This window comes from Rousettus aegyptiacus, unplaced genomic scaffold, assembly GCF_014176215.1.
Source record: "Rousettus aegyptiacus isolate mRouAeg1 unplaced genomic scaffold, mRouAeg1.p scaffold_m13_p_4, whole genome shotgun sequence".
In the NCBI taxonomy this organism is placed as follows: domain Eukaryota; kingdom Metazoa; phylum Chordata; class Mammalia; order Chiroptera; family Pteropodidae; genus Rousettus; species Rousettus aegyptiacus.
Window position 1 is genome coordinate 6,126,777 of NW_023416307.1, and position 19,567 is coordinate 6,146,343.

Genomic DNA, 19,567 nt, shown 5'->3' on the forward strand with positions numbered 1-19,567 from the left:
TTGCACTAAGAGAACTTCAGAATTGTACACGGTTAGGTTCACCTCATATGCTATAAAGGATAAGTAAACAAGGATTCTTATTTTTCATATTTCAACATCCAAAGTTCAAACTAGATATATTTTATGTTTCATTTATGTGGTCTGTAGAAGAAGAGGAATGTTTAAGAGCAGGTGTGATGCTAATCTAAAATATTAGTGTTATTTTAATGACTTGGATTCTTTCTCAAGTTTTTTACCGGTTGGTGGATAATGATTGATGCAGCCGTGGTATATCCTAAGCCAGAACAGTTGAACCATGCCTTTCACACATGTGGTGTATTTTCCACGTTGGCTTTTTTCATGTAAGTATGACGGTAATTCTCAATTCAAGATGATTTTTCTAAAAATATTTTTTTCTTAAAGTTTAACACTCTCTGCTATCTGGAATAAAATTTTAATTTAAGTAATATATTCTTTAACATGATAAATTCCCATTTTATGAAGATTGTTTTGAAATCAGGAATTAGTGTTGAATTTAGTAAGATATCTTTTTAGCATCTGTAAAGATTATCATGTAATTTTTCTCCTTATATTTTGTTAAACTGGTAAATTACTGTATTTTATCAGTTCTAAGATTATTTCTTACATTTTAACTACTCTGCATATGAAGTGCTTTTTATAGTCAGTGGTATGTTATAATTACAGTTGATAACATTATTTCTTTCTTGGCAAGTTAAAAAATAATGATGCCTCTAAAAAATAAGTGGCATCTTAGATTTCATGAAATATGTTATATTTCTAGATTTTTTAGTAGTTAATCATCCTTAAGTACTAAACTTTTACCATGGAGTATCATTTTTTTTTTTTTTTTTAATGTGTCTTGACTATGTTTGCCAGTATTTGGAGGTGGGATGGTGAGGGCTAGATTGGTATCAAATGAGAAAGAAATGGCTTTTCTTTTTTATTAAATCATTTTTGGATTTATTCGTTGTCTCACTTTGTCAAACAATTTGAAAGCTTTTCATGGGTGTCTTTTAATAATTAAAAACTCTTAAATGTTAGATTATATAATTTCCTTATACTGGCAGGAATTTTTTTTAAAGTCAAAATTATAGAAATTGGAATTACTTATATTCATTCAGGGTGCTTAGAAAAGGGAATTCCTGCTACAAATGTACCTTGCTCTAACAAAAATGGAAAGAGACGCTGAATAAAGTGGGCCTATTTATTAAACATAGACCAAACATTCTCAGAGTTTGAGAAATGTATCAGAGAAAACCACTTGACTTTTAAATTTTTGATACAATGCGAACCTTAAAATGAGAAAATGCACACCGAGTCATTCATGTATAAATATAAAATAGGCAAAGAAATCAGAAAAATGGTCCCTCTTTCATAATCTCTGGAGACAACTAATGCTAATCTCTTAAGGGTGTTTTCTAGGTGTGCTTTAGGAATAAAAAGATCAATGTGACATTTGTATCCACTAGGTTGTTACGTTAAAAGGCATGTTCAGTTTTTCAGATATTGGTTTTAGTTAGGAAATATTTTCCATTGAAATGATAAGTAAATATTGGTGAACACTTTAGCATCACGAAAGCTTATCAGATGATTTTGTATTGTTCTAGGATAAATGCTGTGTCCAACGCTCAGGTGAGAGGTGACAGCTACGAAAGCGGCTGTTTAGGAAGAACAGGTAAAGGCACTTGGAGTTGTTAATGTATGATGGTGAAAGAGGGATTTCTCAGCAGAAAAACAGAGCCTCTAGTGAGTCTTTAATTAGGACTGGTAATGGTTATGTGGAATAATTTTCTATTAACTTTTTGAAAAAGTTTTAAGTATTATTTAAATCTTATAGACGATTCAAGTTACTTTCAGAAGTTACTATTTTTGTCATGTTATGCTGCCCATAGTATACGGATAAAATGTTACTATTCAAAGTCAATGGATCATGGACTCCAGGTTACTCATCCAGTGGATTATTCTTATCCCAAATGTTGACCAGTAATATTCTTATGAGGTGGTGTCATGATTACCAACAGCGAAGCATGGGCACATTAGGAAATCAGACCTAGGCCTACTGTGTTTTTCACATTCAGTTCTGATCACCACCCACACACTGCAGCAAAATCGTTTTAGAAGAACATGCTGTTTGTCTACATATAAATAATTTTTTTTGGAGGTTGAATTCTTTTGAATTGTCATCCAATAGTATATTCCTTTGATTCAGGTTATAATACAGTCTATTAAAATCCAGGAGTTTGTTTTTAGTGGGATTTCCATGCTGTATGGAAAAAAACATAGACTTATTTCCAACCTTTAAGGACTACAGAGGGTGATTTCTGGTTATTCTTGAAAATTTGAAGTAGGTGGCAGAGGAATTTTGAAGGATGATGAAGAATAATAGCAAATACTTGTAGAATAGAGTGTACCAGAGACTGTCCTGAATGCTTTACACATATAAACTTATTTAATAGTCACGGTATTCCTATAAGGTAAGTGCTCGTATTGCCCTCAGTTTTAGAGGAAGGAGCTTAGACACACAGAGATTAAACAACCTGTCTAGAGTCACAGAGCAAGTCAGTGGTGGAGCCAGGATGTGAACACTGACAGTCTGGCTCCAGGGCCCACGTGTTTTGCCACCATGATATGCTCGTTTCCACGTGAGAGCCATTTGGTGTCTTTGTCTGATACAGTAATATATATTTATTTTTTTGTCGACTTGATTGGGCATAATTTATATAGACTATAAAATAAAATTCGCCAACTTAAAGTGTACAAGTTTGATTAGTTTTGACAATTGTATACAGTTGTGTAACTGCCACTATAGTCATGTTATAGAACACTTTCATTATTCCGGAAAGTTCCCTCATACCCCTGTGTAATTAATCCTCTTCCCCTAACCTCCTGGCCACTACTGATCTGCATTCTATCCCTGTAGTTTTGCCCTTTCTAGAATTTCATATGAGTGGAATCATAAAGTATGACATTTTAAACCAAATGACGCTGTGAAGAGCTTAGGTTTTTTAAAAAAGAGTTTAATTTAAAATGTTTCTGGTGGTAAGAACGCCTAGCATGAAGTCTACTCTCTCAGTGAAATTTTAAGCGCGTGATACAGCGCTGCTAACTGTCGGCATGGTGCACGGCCATCTCTGGAGCTCGTGTTCATCTTGTCTGGCAGAAACTGCACCCGCTGAACAGGCAGCCGCCATTTCCCCCTCCCCAGCTCCCGGCAACCGCTTTTCTACTCTGTTTCTATGAGTTTGACTACTTTAGATACCTCATATCAGGGGAATTGTGTTTGTTTTAAAAAGGAACTCCTGCCACATGCAACAACATGGATGAACCTGGAGGACATTATGCTAAGTGAAATGAGCCAGTTACAGGGGGACAAATAAGCTTTCTTTTCTACCCGATGCTTTAAATGCTGATGCACATTTTATGACTTCACTTCCATTGGGATCCTTTAAGAACTGGGGAGGAGGGGAATAGTGACAAATGACAGACAAACCTAAGTTAGAAGTGCACTGCGTGTGTGCGTGCACATACATGTGTTGTGCCCCACCCTCGGCAGGTAGTGTCAGGAATGAGGAAGAGTAAAGAATAAGAAAGCATGTATCAGCAAGTGAAACTTTTGTGCATAGAGCACACAATAATTGTCTGTTTTTCTTTTAAGAATATTCCCGTGGCTGTGGATTATGTTACTATTAACTATTCTCTGTAGGAGATTTCACTGTACCTTACCCAAAGTTTTTAGCTTACAAGTAGAACTTGTATTTGCCTTGGGTCTCTCTGGTCTCAAAGTCCATACTTTTTACCCTAAGGTATTACATTTTATTCCATGACTATTCCCTACCTAATTAAAATTTATAATTCAAGTTATACGTATAGTTTATATGTATTTACATGTGGTACATATAGTGCAAGTTCTGTCTAGTGCTTCAAAAATTAAGGACAAACTGTCTTTTAGGCATGCTCAGGTGTTGCACCATGTTGCGTAATAGCATGGTTTTAACATGAAAAGGAGACACATTGGTCTTTATTCATTTTCAGTATCTTATTTCAATGTGGTAATGGCTATCTGAAATACATTTGCTACTTCTAATAGAGCAATTGCTTTGATAATATATATGCAACAGGGTAAAATTTCAGTTAGAGTTTAATTAATCAATTTAGTCAAACAATCACTTATGAAACTTGCCTCATTGAGTTTATTCAGCTATTAGTTTCTCTAGCCAGTAGAAAAGTAACTTTCCCTTTTTCTCTTTCCCTTTTAGTTGTTTAGAAATCTTCATTCAGTTAACTGTTCCAGTAGGCATATGTAAACCTGTGACTATCCTTGCCAAACATGTGTCAGGTTAACAGGGTTTCTGGTGTTATGTGTTCCTAAGACATAGAGTTGCAGAAATGAGCAAAATCATAAAGTCTGTTCTTCCCACAGGTGCTCGAGTTTGGCTCTTCATTGGTTTCATGTTGATGTTTGGGTCACTCATTGCTTCCATGTGGATTCTTTTTGGTGCCTATGTTACCCAAAGTAAGTATTCATTCCTCCTTTATTTCATAGGGGAGATTCAGATAGGTCTTTTATATTTGGCTTAGTTTGTTAACTCCACCTGGAATAAAATTTAGTTTAATTACTCAGCTTGGAAATATGACTCTGCGTGAAGGTACACATGTTGCTGAATAAAACTTCTTAGTGGGGCCGATGATTGCAATGGGATAGCCTGATTAGGATACAAGCCGCTGATAAGACTGTAACTCGTAACCATCTCGAAAGTTTCTGATCTCCTTCCTTACCCTGGACAGCCAGGCTCTATGCTAGAGGCCCATTTACCGAGGGTCGTGGTGGTAATAGTGTTAGTCCCTTATCCAGAACTGTGAAATCTACACAGTGCTAAAAGTTAGTTTTTTCATTACCAGTTTGGCAGCAATACCTGACCTAAATTGATATGGAGCTCATTATAGTCTTTATTCCATTTAATAAATCTTCAAATGTTTCCTTACAGGAATGTGGTTGTATTTGATTGTAGGATGCTGGTCCCTACTTCACTGGGTTTGTTATGTAGTATTTATACCCTGTCTACCATTCTTAAATCTGAAAAATTCTGAGTTCCAAAATCTACCTTGCCCCAAGGATTTCAGATAAGGGGCTGTGGACTGCAATATCTTTCTTTCCATCAATACCTCTTCTCTCTAACACCAGCCTGTAGTTTTTCAGTCAGAGGTCCAAGGGGAGTTTTTTAAGGCAGGACTGAAGATGTGTGTGTAGTCTTCATGCAGAAACTGTTGTGCAGTAGAGTGAGCTCTTAGAACCCATTCTGAGTTTTCTAGCTCTTCCAGGCACCATAGCTTTTCATCCGGGATGCGGTTGGAAGGCAGGACCCCATCTGAGCCTGTGTCTCTGGAAGCATCGGAAGAACCTGTTTCATTGGCTCCCTCCCTCCCTCCAAAGGCAGGAGTCAGTTTCAGCACAGCTTATTCATTTCCTGACCCCTCTATCTCTGGGATTTCTTTATCACTCTGTTCAACTGTCACATCTCCTTGTCATGACCCACGGCTGACCTTTTAATAATCTTGATAGATTCCCTTAAGTCTTATACTTTGATCAGTATCAGGTCTTTGAAAACCTTTGTCTTCACTTGGCACAGAATATGTCAGTACAAGAGGACAGTGGTTGACTAATGTTTAAATAATACTGCTCATCAAATGTATCTAAGATGCATTATTATAGTTAATTAAAAATGCTAATGGAGCATCCAGTTCTAGTATGCAGCTCATGTAAAAGGCTTTTTTAAAAACAACTTTATTGAGATGTAATTTGCTTATCATGTAATTCACCCATTTAAACCCTACAGTTCAGTGTTTTTAGCGCAGAGTTGTGCTACCATCACCACGGTCCAATTTTAGAACTTTTTTTATCACCCCAAAAAGAAACCCATTAGCAGTCACTCCCCATTTCCTGTCTCCACCAGCCCTAGGCAACCACTAACCTACTTTTTGACTTTGTAGATTTGCGTATTTCATACACACAGGACATATAGGAAGTGCATTTTAAGCTCATTTTATCTCTGACTCTAAGAAGGGTGGGTTACTGTTACTGATTTTCTTGGAAAGTCTACCTAGTTACTTGAAACAACACATGAAACTTTCCAGTTTCTTTTAGGAAAATAGTAGTCAGTTATCGTTCCTGAAAGGTGTGTAGGGAAGTACTCAGTTTATAAAGGTTGTGGGGTGATTGGTTGTGTGTTAATCTTTAAAGAACTCGTGCATATTGAGCAGTTTCTCGATTATGGACCTCGGCTTCTTATTTTTACAGCATTGCTCATTAAATATACTCTTCTGTTAATGGGATATGCTTTTACTTCAGAGAGCATTTCTAACACATATTTCAAGTCTTTTACTGTACAGATTTTCTTAAACTATTAATAATCATGATAGCTATATAATTTAAATAGCACTTCATGGGCCAGGTACTGCTCTAAGCATTTCTCACGCTCTGTGGGGGAGGTGCTGTTATAATGTGCATTTTACAGAACAGGAAACTAAGGCATGATGAGGTTAAGGAATTTGCCCATGGACATACATTTAGGCAGTGGTACAGTTGGGATTCAAATCCAGGAATCTGACTCCAACTTGAGGCTCTTAACCATGCTGCTGTCTTGTTTGCTATATCAAAAGGTAAAAACAATGTTTTTTTATCCTTTTGAGAATTTTTAATTAATACTTGTAGTTTTATAAAAATTAAATATTCACAAAAAATGTAAGTCATTTCCAGTTTTTTCTTTTCTCTTCCCATGAAAAGAAATTTCCTCCAAAAGAAATTCACTGACAGCATGATGATGAATTATAATGACCCTTTTCCTATCCGTCAGGTTCGTGGAATAAAACTCCTGAATTTATGAAAAAAAAAAAAAAATGAACCGTCTATTAAATCATCAGGAATTTCTTTTGTATCTTTCTAACATTTCGTATTTCTATTTTGGCCATCAGAAGTAAGGAGATGAGCTGCTGCTTCCCCAGCAGTCTTGATCCAGCTAGAACAGTAAGAGTTACTTTAGACAAAAAGAAAACCTAATAAGCCCATTGCCTTTTATCCAGAGTAAGAGCAATCCTTTGTTTTGGGTAAATGAGATTGGCATTTTTTTTATTTCAGTTTCATTATAGATTTCTTAGAGTTAAGAAATAATAGCGGTATTGTTTTAATATACACAGCATGTTATGAATGGCACATACGCTCTGTTACTGGCAATTGCCTTTCGTAATCTTCCGTTTTACTTTATATGTGCAGATATTGACGTTTATCCAGGACTAGCTGTGTTTTTTCAAAATGCACTTATATTTTTTAGGTAAGTTGTCTCATTTCTTAACCACACCTAGAGTATTTACAGACATGTCATCTTTATTATAAGGGCAGCATGTGCAATGGAACATGTATAAACCCCTTGGATTAGTCTCAGTATGTAGATCTTCTTTTAAAAGGTGAAAATACTCTTATACATAAGAGTATACATAAGCCATTTAATTAGGGGGCTTGCTATGGGCTAAGACCTCAGCTGGATGCTATATGTTACCATTTAATTCCCATTTAATTATCTTAAATATATAAACCAGGTGGTGTTCCCATTTAGTAGATGAAGAAATAAGGCCCAGAGTTTACTTAAGGACATCTAGCTAGTACATGCAGACCTGGTATTTGAACCAGGTTGCTGTTTTCATAGCCTGTGTTTTGTTAAACAAACAAACAAATCCATATTGGGTATCTTTATTGGAAAGGAATGAAGAGAGGGAGGAAGGGATGGAGAGAGGGAGGGAGAGAAAGGAAGAAAAGGAAGGAAAGGAAGGAATTAGAATAGTACATGCTGTGAGTGTCTTATACAAAACCTGATAGGGCAGTTGGGTTTTTTAAATTAAGTTTTTCAGGTAAAGTAAATATTAACATAAAATGATATTAAAAGTATTTTTTAGAAGCTGTCTTCTAAAGTCCCCCAAAGTAAAGCCAGTAGCCTATGCTTTTCAGGATGGACGTCTTTTAGTGTTAAAATAGGTATTTTAGGCATCTATTTATAAAAATATAACCTGCCTCCTCTCAGTCATTAAGAGCTATGCCTTCTTTGCTTTTGTCACAGGTTTTAAGCAATTTATGATATGCCAGGGTGTCATTTTCTTCATATTTCTTCTTCTTGGGGTTCATTGAGTTTATAGTTTTCATAAAATTTGGAATCTTTTCAGCCATTATTTTTTCAAATACTTTTTCTGTCCACTTTGCCCTCCTGGGATTCCAATTACATGTATATTAGGCTGCTTGAAGTCATCCCATAGCTCACCAGTGTATAGTTCTTTTTTTGTTTCTGCTTTCTCTCTGTTTTAGTTGGGATAGTTTCTATTGTTGTATATTTAAGTTCACTAATCTCTACTTCCTCAATGTCTAATCTATAATTCCTCCCATCCAATGTCATCTCAGACGTTATATCTTTCATCTCTATTAGCTTGATTTGTCTTTTTTTCCTCTTTTTTTTTTATGCTTTCTACATCTCTCCTTAACACGCTCATGCTTTCCTCTACCTCCCACCTCCTCTACCTCTACTATTTCAGTGTCCTCGTCTAATTGTGTCTGTTCCTGTTGATTTCTGTTTTATTTTCATTTTGGCTCTCTTTTCCCTTGTTTGCTTCTTTGCATGCAGGTGGTTGGGAGCTGGCCTTTTGGTAATTCTTTAAAATTTTTTGAGCTTTCTTCTGGATGCAGTTAGGTTCCTTGGAAACAGTTTGATCCTTTCGAGTTTTGCTTTTAAGCTTTGTTAGGTAGGGCTACGCAGCTTCAGTCTGGCACCAATCTGATTTGTACCCTGTACTAAGACAATAGCCTGAGTATTCTTCCTGATGCTCATGAGTTCTGTGACTTCCCACTCCGTTTATGACATTATGAGGTCCTCCCGGCCCTGTGAGAGCTCTGGGAATTGTTCTCTCCTTTGGGTCTTGGGTATGTTCTTTCCTTTTCTTGGATATTTTCCTCATATGCATCTGCTGATCGACAGTCAGCAGAAGGCTCAAGGAGAACCCCCTACATACCTCTCCAGTGCCCTTTCTCTGTAGCTGTCTGTACTCTGCCTAAAAACTGTAGCTGCTTTGGCATCCCTGAACTCTCAACTCCGCGTCCTCAACTCAGGGAGACTGCCGTGCTCCGCCTGGGTCCCTGTATTACACCATGGCCTGGACACTCGTGCCTATGGAAGATGTTTGACTGTTTTCTGCTATCTTGTGATTATATTTCTTGACATGTGACTAACAGCCTTCTGGCGACACAGTAAGTTTTCATGAAGACATGTTAGGCACTGTTTAGAGAGCAAATTTAAATCTGAATTCAGCTTCATGTAGTGGTAGGTGAGTCCACATCAATGACATTTGGAGGGACAGAACCTCGAATGTACACATAAAGGCCCGTGCTCACGGGGCAGTGACCGCTGCATGAGCTCTGTGCTCTGCCCAGAGGCTGGCGAGGTCCGTGGCTGGCTGAGTGCACCCGGTGCGCTGGGCCCGTTCTGCGCACCGGACGCAGCTCCTCCTGTCTGGCTGCTCTTCCTCTGTTTCCTTTGAAAGCTTACCCTCCACCCCCGGCCACTAATTGCTGAAGTTTCTTAAGGCTCTGTTCCAGGCATTCTCTTCTCTGCTCGCTCCTTTTCTCTGTCTAGGCGAGCTCCTTTATGCTTAGGACTCCAGTTATTCTACATGCCGATGAGTCACAGATGTCTCTCCCCACGTCTAAACCATGTACCCAGCCTCCTACTTATCCCCTCCTAGGTGGCTGACATTTCTCACCCAGCACATCGGTGTGCCCGCTCAGCTCACCGTCCCACAGTGTCCCACCTCTCTGCTCCTCTCCCTCTTGCCCCCTGTACTTTGCTGAGATAATTCCCACTCTGTTTTAGACCTCAGTCCAGGCACCAGCCACCTCCTCGGGAAAACCTCGACCTCTCTCACTAGGTCAGAGCCTTCTACTGCGGTCTCTTGGTGCCGTGTACCTCACCTGCACAGCATTTTTTTTTTTTTTTTTTACAGTTGAGATTTGATTGTCTCCCTCACTACTCTTAGCTTCATTCGTGAGCACATTTGTCTCGTTCTGACTCATAATCACATTACTAGCACTTACCCAGTACTCAGTGTACAATAATTATGTGCTAAATGAACAGAGAATTGTAGCAGGGTGTGTTTTAAGGCGCTTCAGCTACTATAGCTCAGATACCATAGAATGCTTGCCCCTATGAGAAAGCCTCCTTTTCCTTACGAGTTTCCTATCTAATAATTTTCTGGGCATTAAGGAAGAATATTTAATTAAGCTCAGCCATCAAGGTCAACAAACCGCTCTACAAAAAAAAGCAAATTTAGATCAACACCACCACAATGTTTAATTTAGAAATTGTTGCAACGGGATCAGTGAGGGATCTGTGAAAGCATAGTTAGAAAACAAATTTTCTGTGGCTTGTTCCACGTGTTTTTTTCCTCCTCATGATTTATTTTAATATCTTTATAGCACTCTGATCTACAAATTTGGAAGAACCGAAGAGCTATGGACCTGAGATCACGTCTTAAATCACATTTTCCTTTTGTTATATTCAATTTGTAGATAAGTTTTTATCTTTCAATATAGTTATACATTGCCAAATGGAATAGACTGTACATTAAATATTTGTTTCTTTAACCTTTTATGCTCTAGGTTTTGAAATAGTTTTGTGACATTTCTGTCCTTTTGTTTAATGAATAGATTGTTAATATGTACATAATGTAAGACTGTACAGGTGGGATGATGAGCATCAGTCTTTGGTTTGTGAAGACTTAAAGCTCGATCTGTTTCCTGAGCCAGGGTCTGTCATCATGTCATTGTAGAGTTAACTATTTTGTTTCAGTATCTCTAATTTCCGAAGATGTGCAAAAAAAATGTAGCTCCAAATATCTGAAATAAGCACTGAGCCATTTTAAAAAAAAGGTATTTCAGCAAGTTGTGATTTATTTTGGCTTAAAAAAAATGAGATTTTTTTAAAAGGAAAAATATTTGTTCTTGTGTAATAAAGAAGTGGACTTTTATATGAAGATTTTTTTTTTTTAATGCTTGAAAGATTAGTTCTAAAGCCTGTCTTAAAAACAGTTAGTTCTTACTATGACTTTATTTGAAAAGGGGAAATACATGGTCAGATAAGCTCAGCTTTATATGGTTACTGTGAAAAGACTGTAAGGCAGCTCAGCCCCATGCTTCTTATAAAAGCAGCTTAAGTGATCTATCTACTGGGGTTCTCTTTTGACAGCCTACCATTATCCGACATTACAAAATTAAACATCAAGCAAGTTTGAGACAACTACAGTTTAAAAGCATGAACCATATAACAAAGAACGGAATAATTAGTTTCAAGACAAAGCACTTCTTCCTAAAGGGAATTATTATGACTGAGTGAAAATTTAGGTGTTTCATCCATTAGCTACCAACTGCAAGTCTCTTTTCGCTCCAGCTCTCAAGCTCTGGGCGACTCTTCCTGTAAAATATATCTTTAATCTGAAAGTGCATAGTCCAGTCAACTTCTTTTGCTGAGTTCAAAACACTGTATTTGCACTGTGTATATTCCTATGAGAGATTTCGAGTGGGTATTTGGGTCTTTATCGCTACTGTTGCTTTCCTTTGTTATACAGGTTTTACGTTGCACTGTTTCCCCCCAGAGGGATCTTATAGAGCCTTTTGTTGTAAGACAGTATCAGTGGTCTTATATGCAGCTTCTAACACGAGCCTTATTTAGCTTATCTTCTCTCCTCGAGAGGATTTACAGTGCACAGAGTATGAAGCAGTTGTGGACATTGTGCCTTTGTCTAGATGCCATCTCGTTTAATTCTTTCTTTGTTGCTGTTTTCCTCAAAATGTCAGTAAACTTTGTCTTGCTTCCAACACATTGTAAGACTTATTACTTGTTTTCATTCTCTTGCTGCAATAAATAATTACTTCTAACACATTCTAATATTGTTCAATCTGTTTGAGATATTGAACCATGAAAATCCGTTTGCTGTTCATTTTTCAGTTATTCAAGTAGACCCAGTCAAAGAGGCATTTATTTTTATAAAATAAGGAGTGTGGAGGAGAGACCGTCCGTGACGTGGCTGGACGGGCCGGAGTGGAGATCACTGACTGCACCCGCCCCACCCCCCTTAGCGGCTGTCGGATCATAATCGATGTTTATTCTGACATACATCAGCACCGCTCCCCTGCCTCCCATGCCAGGCTGGTTCCTGGAACAGGCCCTTGTCCTGACTGGTCAAGCACGTGACGTAATCTCTCATACCTGGTAGCATTCACGTCCTAGCTCCTGTGACTACACCCCCTTTACCCTGTGTAAGTCTTCGGCACCTGTCAAGCAGTGTGGGGATCCATATGTCTCACAGCCGCCCCAGACATGCCTCGTGTGCAGGTAAATTTCCTTTAAATAAACTCACCAGACCGGAGTGGCCAGCCTCTTTCTTTGGTTTTCCCCTGCCCTCCACTCATGGAGGTAGGTTTTCAGTCTCGGGGGCTTTGCCCTGGGTCTTGCGTTGTAATAGTTGCTGAGTCAGCCAAGAGACTGAAGAAATGGGCCTCAGGAAAGAGGCATCCACAGGGGAAACTGCAGGTTGGCCGTCCACTTCTCTCTCTGTGGGAAGGAGTGGCCCCTAACATTAGATGCATATAGACCGCCGTGTGGGTACCGAAAATGCAAGCTGGCCTCATGCACTTGTTTGAGGATCTACACATGACACACTGCGGCAAGGAGGGGAAGTGCAGGGCCGCAGCTGTAGGCCAGCCCGCTTCTGGGAGGTTTGCCTACCCACCGAAGCCCCGCTAGAGGCGGAGGCCAGGGTTAGGACATGGAGAAAGAAGTACAGCAGTTACTTAGCGGGGTATGTGCATAGCAATCTATGCCCCATTGCTCTAGGGACCTGCTCAGGCTACTTTTCCAGCAGGAATGAAAGCAAAGATTTTGCAAACAGTACCTGGTACCGGATGCTTATTTCCATACGAAGCCCCATGGCGTGGGTGGGGGTTGGGGGGGCAGGACGTTTTGATGTTGGGCTATTGCAGATCTAAGGGAAACCAGCTCTTCTCGAGAGTGTGTCTGAGCCATAGGACAGATAAGGAACTGGGACAGAGGAAAGGAAAAGGGAATCAATGCGGCAGGAAAGAAAGCCTGCGAGGGCCTCCCCCCCGCACACACACACCGAAAGTCAGTGTGGTGTGATCTGGGTGCCGCAGGCGTCCCCAGAGCCAAGATCGGTCGCCGGCCTAAGGCGGTGCTGGTGCAGGGAGGGGAGCCTGGAAAGCCGGGGCCCCGATTTCGCCTACGCCATCCGCTCGCTCCCGCAGCGGACGTTCTGCGGGTGACAGAGGTCAGCTGGGATTTTATCCTGCTCTGGTTGGTGCCTCCCCCACTGCCGCCCCCAATATAGGACAAAGATCAAGATCGCCCTCAGCTGAGAGCCACGGGGCGTGATCTTAGGCTGCATGTGGAGCTCACCATTCGTTGTTCTCAGAAAAAGTGCCTGCTTTGGTTGACGCTGGTGCTGAATGGCCGTAACACACGGTCACCCTACAAGGCTTTCCGCCCCCTCAGGGCTACAGACGGCCTTGGAGGCCAGATGTAATGGTTAGAAAGGTCCCCCTTGTTTTGCAAATTGGGCACTCCCTCCCTACCTCTTCCCCGCTCCCCAGCATGAGGTCTTATCTACCCAATCCTGGAGGACGTACTGGGTGGGCATTGATACCGTACAAGGCCAGACTCTACAAACCCCTGTTGGAGAATTCTGCCACGGGTGCGAGCGATTAAGTCACTGCCGAGAGGCAATGCCGACGGGGAACCTGTTAAGTTTACCTCCGCCACAGGGCGGTACTGGTTGCCGCAAGGACACAAGGAAATAGGGGACACTATCCAAGGGCGCCACCGTGTGGTCATTTTGTGCCTTGCACACAGCGCCCTCCACGGTCCAGCGTGACTTATAAAAAAGCCGGAAGGCTCCCGGAGAGCGACAATGGACTCCAGAGAGCTGAGTGAGGTAGTTAGTGCCTCCTATTCGCGCAGCTGTGCCTAACATTGCCGCTAAATTAGATATTTTGCTACGGCCCTGCTCTTATCTGCGTGTTCGCCCCTTCACCCTACCAAGGGGGATAGGGGGACATTCTGACTGGAACCGGGTACACCGATGGCTCTAGCCAGAGCAATCCGTCCACCTGGACAACCACTGCCATCCATCCACGGTCCACCGATACCATCTGGATGGAAACAGGAACAAACCCGGTGGGCTGCAATGAGAGCTGTCTGGCGGGTCATCATTCCATGATCCGCGTACTGACAGCTGGGCGATTTTAAAGGGCTGACTTTATGGCTTGAACAGTGGGACATGGAGGGGTGGAGGGTGAGTAAGAGGTATAGAAAGATATTTGGGCTCACTCACAAGAGTCCAAGGCAGATCTCCTTGTCTTCCATGTTCCTGCCTAGAGGGTATCTGCATCTCCAGGTAATCAGGAAGCAGATGCCTTGAGAAACTGACCGGTTGGTGAACACTGTCAATTGGGTGCATCGGAAAAGCGGGCACCACAGTGCCCGAGTAGGATGGCGCGTTGCCAGGGAGTCAGGGCTGCCTTTAAAATACAGTGACCTGGTTAATGTAGGGCATCCTATTCTGTCTGTCCCAAACCACGCCCTAGGCAACTGCCATGGGAATCCGGGGCCATTCACTGCGACCTCAACTGGTAAGGGACTGCAAATCGACCACGCAGGCCCCCGCCCCTTGAGTGAGGCCTGCAAACATGCTCTGGTGTGTGTCAACAGCACCGCTGGATTAACTCGAGCCTTCCCACGCTGGTGAGCTAATCAGACTGTTACCATAAAGGGACTAGAAAAATTAAGCACTGTGTCCGGGCACCTCGATGAGTGGATGGCAACAGGGCTCGCACTGTGTACGGGAATGGGGGTTCCATCTCCCACATAACCCACAGGCAGCTGGATCTGTAAAACAAGCAAACAAAATAACTGTGTCCTTAAACAACAGATTGTCACTAACTGGAAAACTATGTTGGCTGGGTGGACAAAGTGCCTCCTGGGCATTAATCCAGTAAGTGACCGACCCATGGGGACTGTTGCCCCATATGCCAAAGAACTCAGGCTAAGGCACCCGAAATGGTAGAGCTGTGGGGAACAAAGGACACAACGACAGTGTCAACACTTGTCATGGATCATGGGGCCATGACGATGAGGGCACCGAGCCCGATTGTGCCCGGAAAGGTGACCATGTACCGGAACCCGCAATGGGACAATCTGCCAGGAAGGGTCAATTACTTCATGCCCCCGAGTGGGGAGGAACTGCTCAGCCTCAGGTGGAATCATGTTATTTTAATGCGCTCAGCACCTGTGGGACGCGTACCATTGAAAAAGTGGGAGAAAGTGGGGTCCTAGTCTGGCATACTCCCCTCTGACTCATCTCCTTACATCTGAGAGCACCCTCCACCTCCCCTGCAGCCAACATGTTTTGTCTGCACAGTCTGGCCAGGTTTCAAAGCTGTGGCCATGTTAACATCTAAAGATCAGGCAACGGGTGTGAACTTAGAAGGAGAAGTCTCCCAGTCGAAGCCCTTACTAAACGTCTTTGCAACCTCAGACTTCTGCAGCTCCGGTGGCAGCCAGTTCCGGGCTGGGCACTGATGGACACGCCTTCTTACAGTGGGCCCCTATGAATACTGGAACTGTTCCTAGCGATTCGTTTTTTTTTTCTTGCTTGTGTCTGTGTTGTGGTTGTGGATTGTGTTTCCAAGTGCAGTCACTTGGGGACTAAGTGAGCTGCCTCCATGCTATTGATGCCCCTCGCTCAGGCCACCTTGAGGAAGAAGGCACAGGAGATCATAAGAGCCAGTCACCAGGGGCGGAGTGCGGAGGAGAAGTCGACTGTCCGAGCCGGAGCTGGACAGGACCAGAGTGGAGATCGCCGACCGCACCCCTCTTAGCGGCCGTCGGATCATAATCCATGTCCATTCTGACATACGTCAGCGCCGCTCCCCTGCCTCCCGCACCATGCCGGTTCCTGGAAGAGGTCGCCGTCCCCACCTGGTCAAGCATGTGCCGTAATCTCCTGTACCTGGCAGTATTCACGTACTAGCACCCGTGACTACCCCCGCCTTACCCTATATAATCCTGTGGCGCCTGCCGAGCGGTGCGGGGATCCATATCGTCTCGCAGCCGCCCCAGACACGCCCCGTGTGCATGTAAGTGTCCCTTAAATAAACTCTGTGAATCACCAGCCTCTTTCTTTGGTCTTTCTCCGCCCTCCACTTATGGAGGTAGGTTTGCGGTCTCGGGGTTTTTTTCCTGAGTCTGTGTGTTCCCATAAGGAGAAATATTCTACTCAGATTTGTAAAATGCTACTGCGAAGAAAGCTAACAAAGAGTATCCCGAAGGCCAACTGAAAATAATGGCAATTTTTTCTATTCTTGACTCTGCCGTGAATTTGTTTTTTTTTTTTTAAATTGTGAACAAATCAATTTCCTCCTGTTTGTTTCCTCATTTTTTTTAAAAAAAGAGGTAATCTTAATATCCACTCTTATAGGTAATACGAGTCAGAAAAGACAGGATCTTTTCGAATTATTTAAAAACATATGTGATTCCCTTAATAGAGAGATCTCCTTGTTACACGGATTCACTGGCTGTCGAATCGTTGAATCTTTTGGTGTTTGGTGTTTATCTGTGTGTAGGCCAATATTATCAGAGCACTCTTTTTTTTTTTTTAATTAAATACATTATTTCTAAGATCCTCAATGTATTCCTTGTGTTGCTGCCACTGATGAAAAACCACAGAGGCTAAATTTTTGACACGATCCTCTGGCTGAAACATATTCCTCAACCATCGAGACCTAACCTTGCTTCATGTGTGTTTCTGTTTAAAAACACCTTGTGTAATGTGGTTGACTCTTTAACCTCGAGCTCAAAAACGACGCTGTAATTCATTCCCGAAAGAAGCATCTAACGTTCGGCGTTTTCTCGGAAGGCCCGTCACAGCCTTCTTGCACTTAGGGGACACTAGATGGCACTTCAGCGCTGTGCTTGGGGGCCATTTTAGCTGGTGAAATCATGCAGAGGCTCGAAGCTGTGACAAGCCTGGCACTAACCTGCCCATGGAAAGAGCCGAAATGAGACGTGTCACCTTGCTCCACCTCGGCTGGGGTCGTGCGGGTCAGGCCACTCACATTACTTATCACTACACGTATCTGCAAGGGACTGCAAAGTACTGTGAGTATTGATTTGGGAGTGAGTTATTAATAAATGTTTTAGCACGTAGGCGAACTTGCAAGTCAGTAATAAAGGTCGACTAGAGCGAAAGAGCTCCTATTGACCTCGTTTTCCTTTAATAGACTGGTATTTTTTTCATCATCATTCCTACCATGATCCGCCATTTCTTTCCTCATTCCACGACGCCCGCCCCCCCTCCCCACCCCCAACTCCCCACAGCTACGTCTTCTAGTTTCAGGGCCCTGTTTCATAATGTTATTTATTTTTTTTTTTTCTGCTCAACACCATCAGCTGACGCTTATCGAGAGCTGCGTGAGTTCCATCTACGGTCTCATTTCATTCTCATGATTGGGAGGTGGGAGCTTTTATCTGGAGAGGCGAGTTAACGTGCCCAAGGACCGGGACCGCGGCGGCCCAGGTGTTTTCCCTGACGCGAAGCCCCGCTCTCCTCCCAGCCGGCATTTCCCCAGCTGTTCTAGAACTGGCGTTCCTCTAGGAAAAAAGTGTGCTGCGGTCCAAGAAGCTGGGGACACCCTGGGCCGAACTAGGTAAAGCCCGCTTTCTATAAAGTGTGCATGGTGAGTTTTAGGAGGGAGGTGTTTTCCATACTCGGGACTCGGAAATGTCTCTCCTGAAACGCTTTGAGAAATAAAAGTTGGGGCCACTGCTGCTCCGGTGGCTTTAGAAGAACAGATAAGCGTGCAGGAAATTAGCAAAAGGAGAGGGGAACTTAGGCGCGGACGCGGCTGGCCTTGGGAAAAAGCCAGTGAGTGGCCAGCCTCACACGGAGAATGAAAAGGTAAGGATGGAGAGAGGAGGAAGAGTGTTTCCGGGGGCTTGGTTACCAGACACTTGCGGCTTTGGAGTCGGGATGCTTGGGGGACTAGGAGTTTATGTGTAGGTTGGTTTACTTTGCCCTAAATCTGGCACTGCCACCCATTAGCTAGGTGACCCCGAGACTGTCCGCCTGTGTGTAAGTGTTTGAGAGTTAGCGCGTCCAGCTTAGTGCCTGGAAACAGCAGGTGACCAGTAAATGTGAGCCTTTCTTATCTTAACCTGGTGGCTTTGCCTGAAGGCATGTCGCCCATCGACCGATGGCTTTTTCACCTTTCGTCACAAGGTGGTGTGTCACCTTAGAAAACAAGAGTCGGCCTCCGGAAACGTGCAGTGCTTATTTTTTTGGTAGCAGTTTTAACACAGCGTAAACCATTTTACACGGGGTTTTCTGAAGACAACATGTGCCCCTGCAATTCTGTTTTCTGTAGCAAATAGGGTATTTTACATTTCTACAAGTAGGTGTGGCAGGGCGGGCCTTCCAGACCCTCGATGGCTGCCTTTGCGGAGAGCACCCTGATCTTTGATACGGCTTCGCCCCACCCCAGAGGCCTCAGCCGAAAACCAGAGCCCTCTCAGAAAAGAAGAAAACAGAGCTTTTTCTCACCTGTTCTATTCCAGGTGCCAGAAAGTGATTCAGTGTGATGTTATATGTATTTACTTCCTGTTATAAATGTTGTAAATTTAGAGATGAACTTCTTATTTTGAAATAACTTCAGACTTACAGGAAAGTTACAAAAAAATAGCGCAGAGAATTTCTACATAACCTTCAGATTTCCCAAACGTTAACATTTTGACCACATTGCAGTCTGTTAGTGAAAGTGCTGTCGATGTGATTCCTCTTTATCCATGAACACTTCTGTGTATATTTCCCCAAAAGAGATACTAAAAGCAGGAAGTTAACACTGACACAGTACTAAGCACTTCGTTCAAATTTTGTCAACTGCCACATTAATCTGCTTAATGGGAAAGAAAAATATGTGTTTCCTGTTTCAGGATCCAATCCATGATCAAACATTGCATTTAATTGTCACATCTCTTTAGTGGCTACTAATGTCAATGTCGGAATAATTCTTCAGCCTTTGTCTTCCATGACTAGGTATTTTTGAAGAATGCAAACCAATGCAAACCAATTGTTTTATAGAAAGCCCTTCAATTTGGGTTTGTCTGATGTACCCTCAAGATTAAATTCAGGTTACGTATACGTTTTTGGCAGGAATACCTCAGAAGCAATGCTTGTTATGATTTCAGCACAGCATATCAGCAAGCAATTATCCACCCTCATGCTGATGATTTTAACTTTGTCTGCTCAAGGTGACACCTGCCAGGTTTCTCTGCTGTAAAGTACCTCGTGGGGAGAGAGACTGGTTAATTCAATAAATCGAATAGAACTCATTTGTTGTATTCTTTACTTATAGCATTACGTGGAGAGCTGTGACGTGACAGAGGGGATACACAATTTTTATGTCACAAAT

The 19,567-nt window shown here is 42.2% G+C and overlaps 1 protein-coding gene across 2 annotated transcripts in view; it reads left to right on the forward strand.

The window, feature by feature from the left end:
• Positions 1-11,967, forward strand: part of TMEM50B (transmembrane protein 50B) — a 31,702-nt gene extending 19,735 nt beyond the window's left edge. Inside the window, exons 3-7 of one of the 2 annotated variants that reach the window (XM_016162416.2) lie at positions 229-341; positions 1,608-1,675; positions 4,421-4,513; positions 7,268-7,325; positions 10,505-11,967. In XM_016162416.2, coding sequence (XP_016017902.1) covers positions 229-341; positions 1,608-1,675; positions 4,421-4,513; positions 7,268-7,325; positions 10,505-10,550 — 378 coding nt within the window. In that variant the 3' untranslated portion in view covers positions 10,551-11,967. The remainder of the gene's footprint in view (positions 1-228; positions 342-1,607; positions 1,676-4,420; positions 4,514-7,267; positions 7,326-10,504) is intronic. The other variant, XM_016162417.2, reaches the window with a different exon arrangement.
• The last annotated feature ends 7,600 nt before the right edge of the window (positions 11,968-19,567 follow it).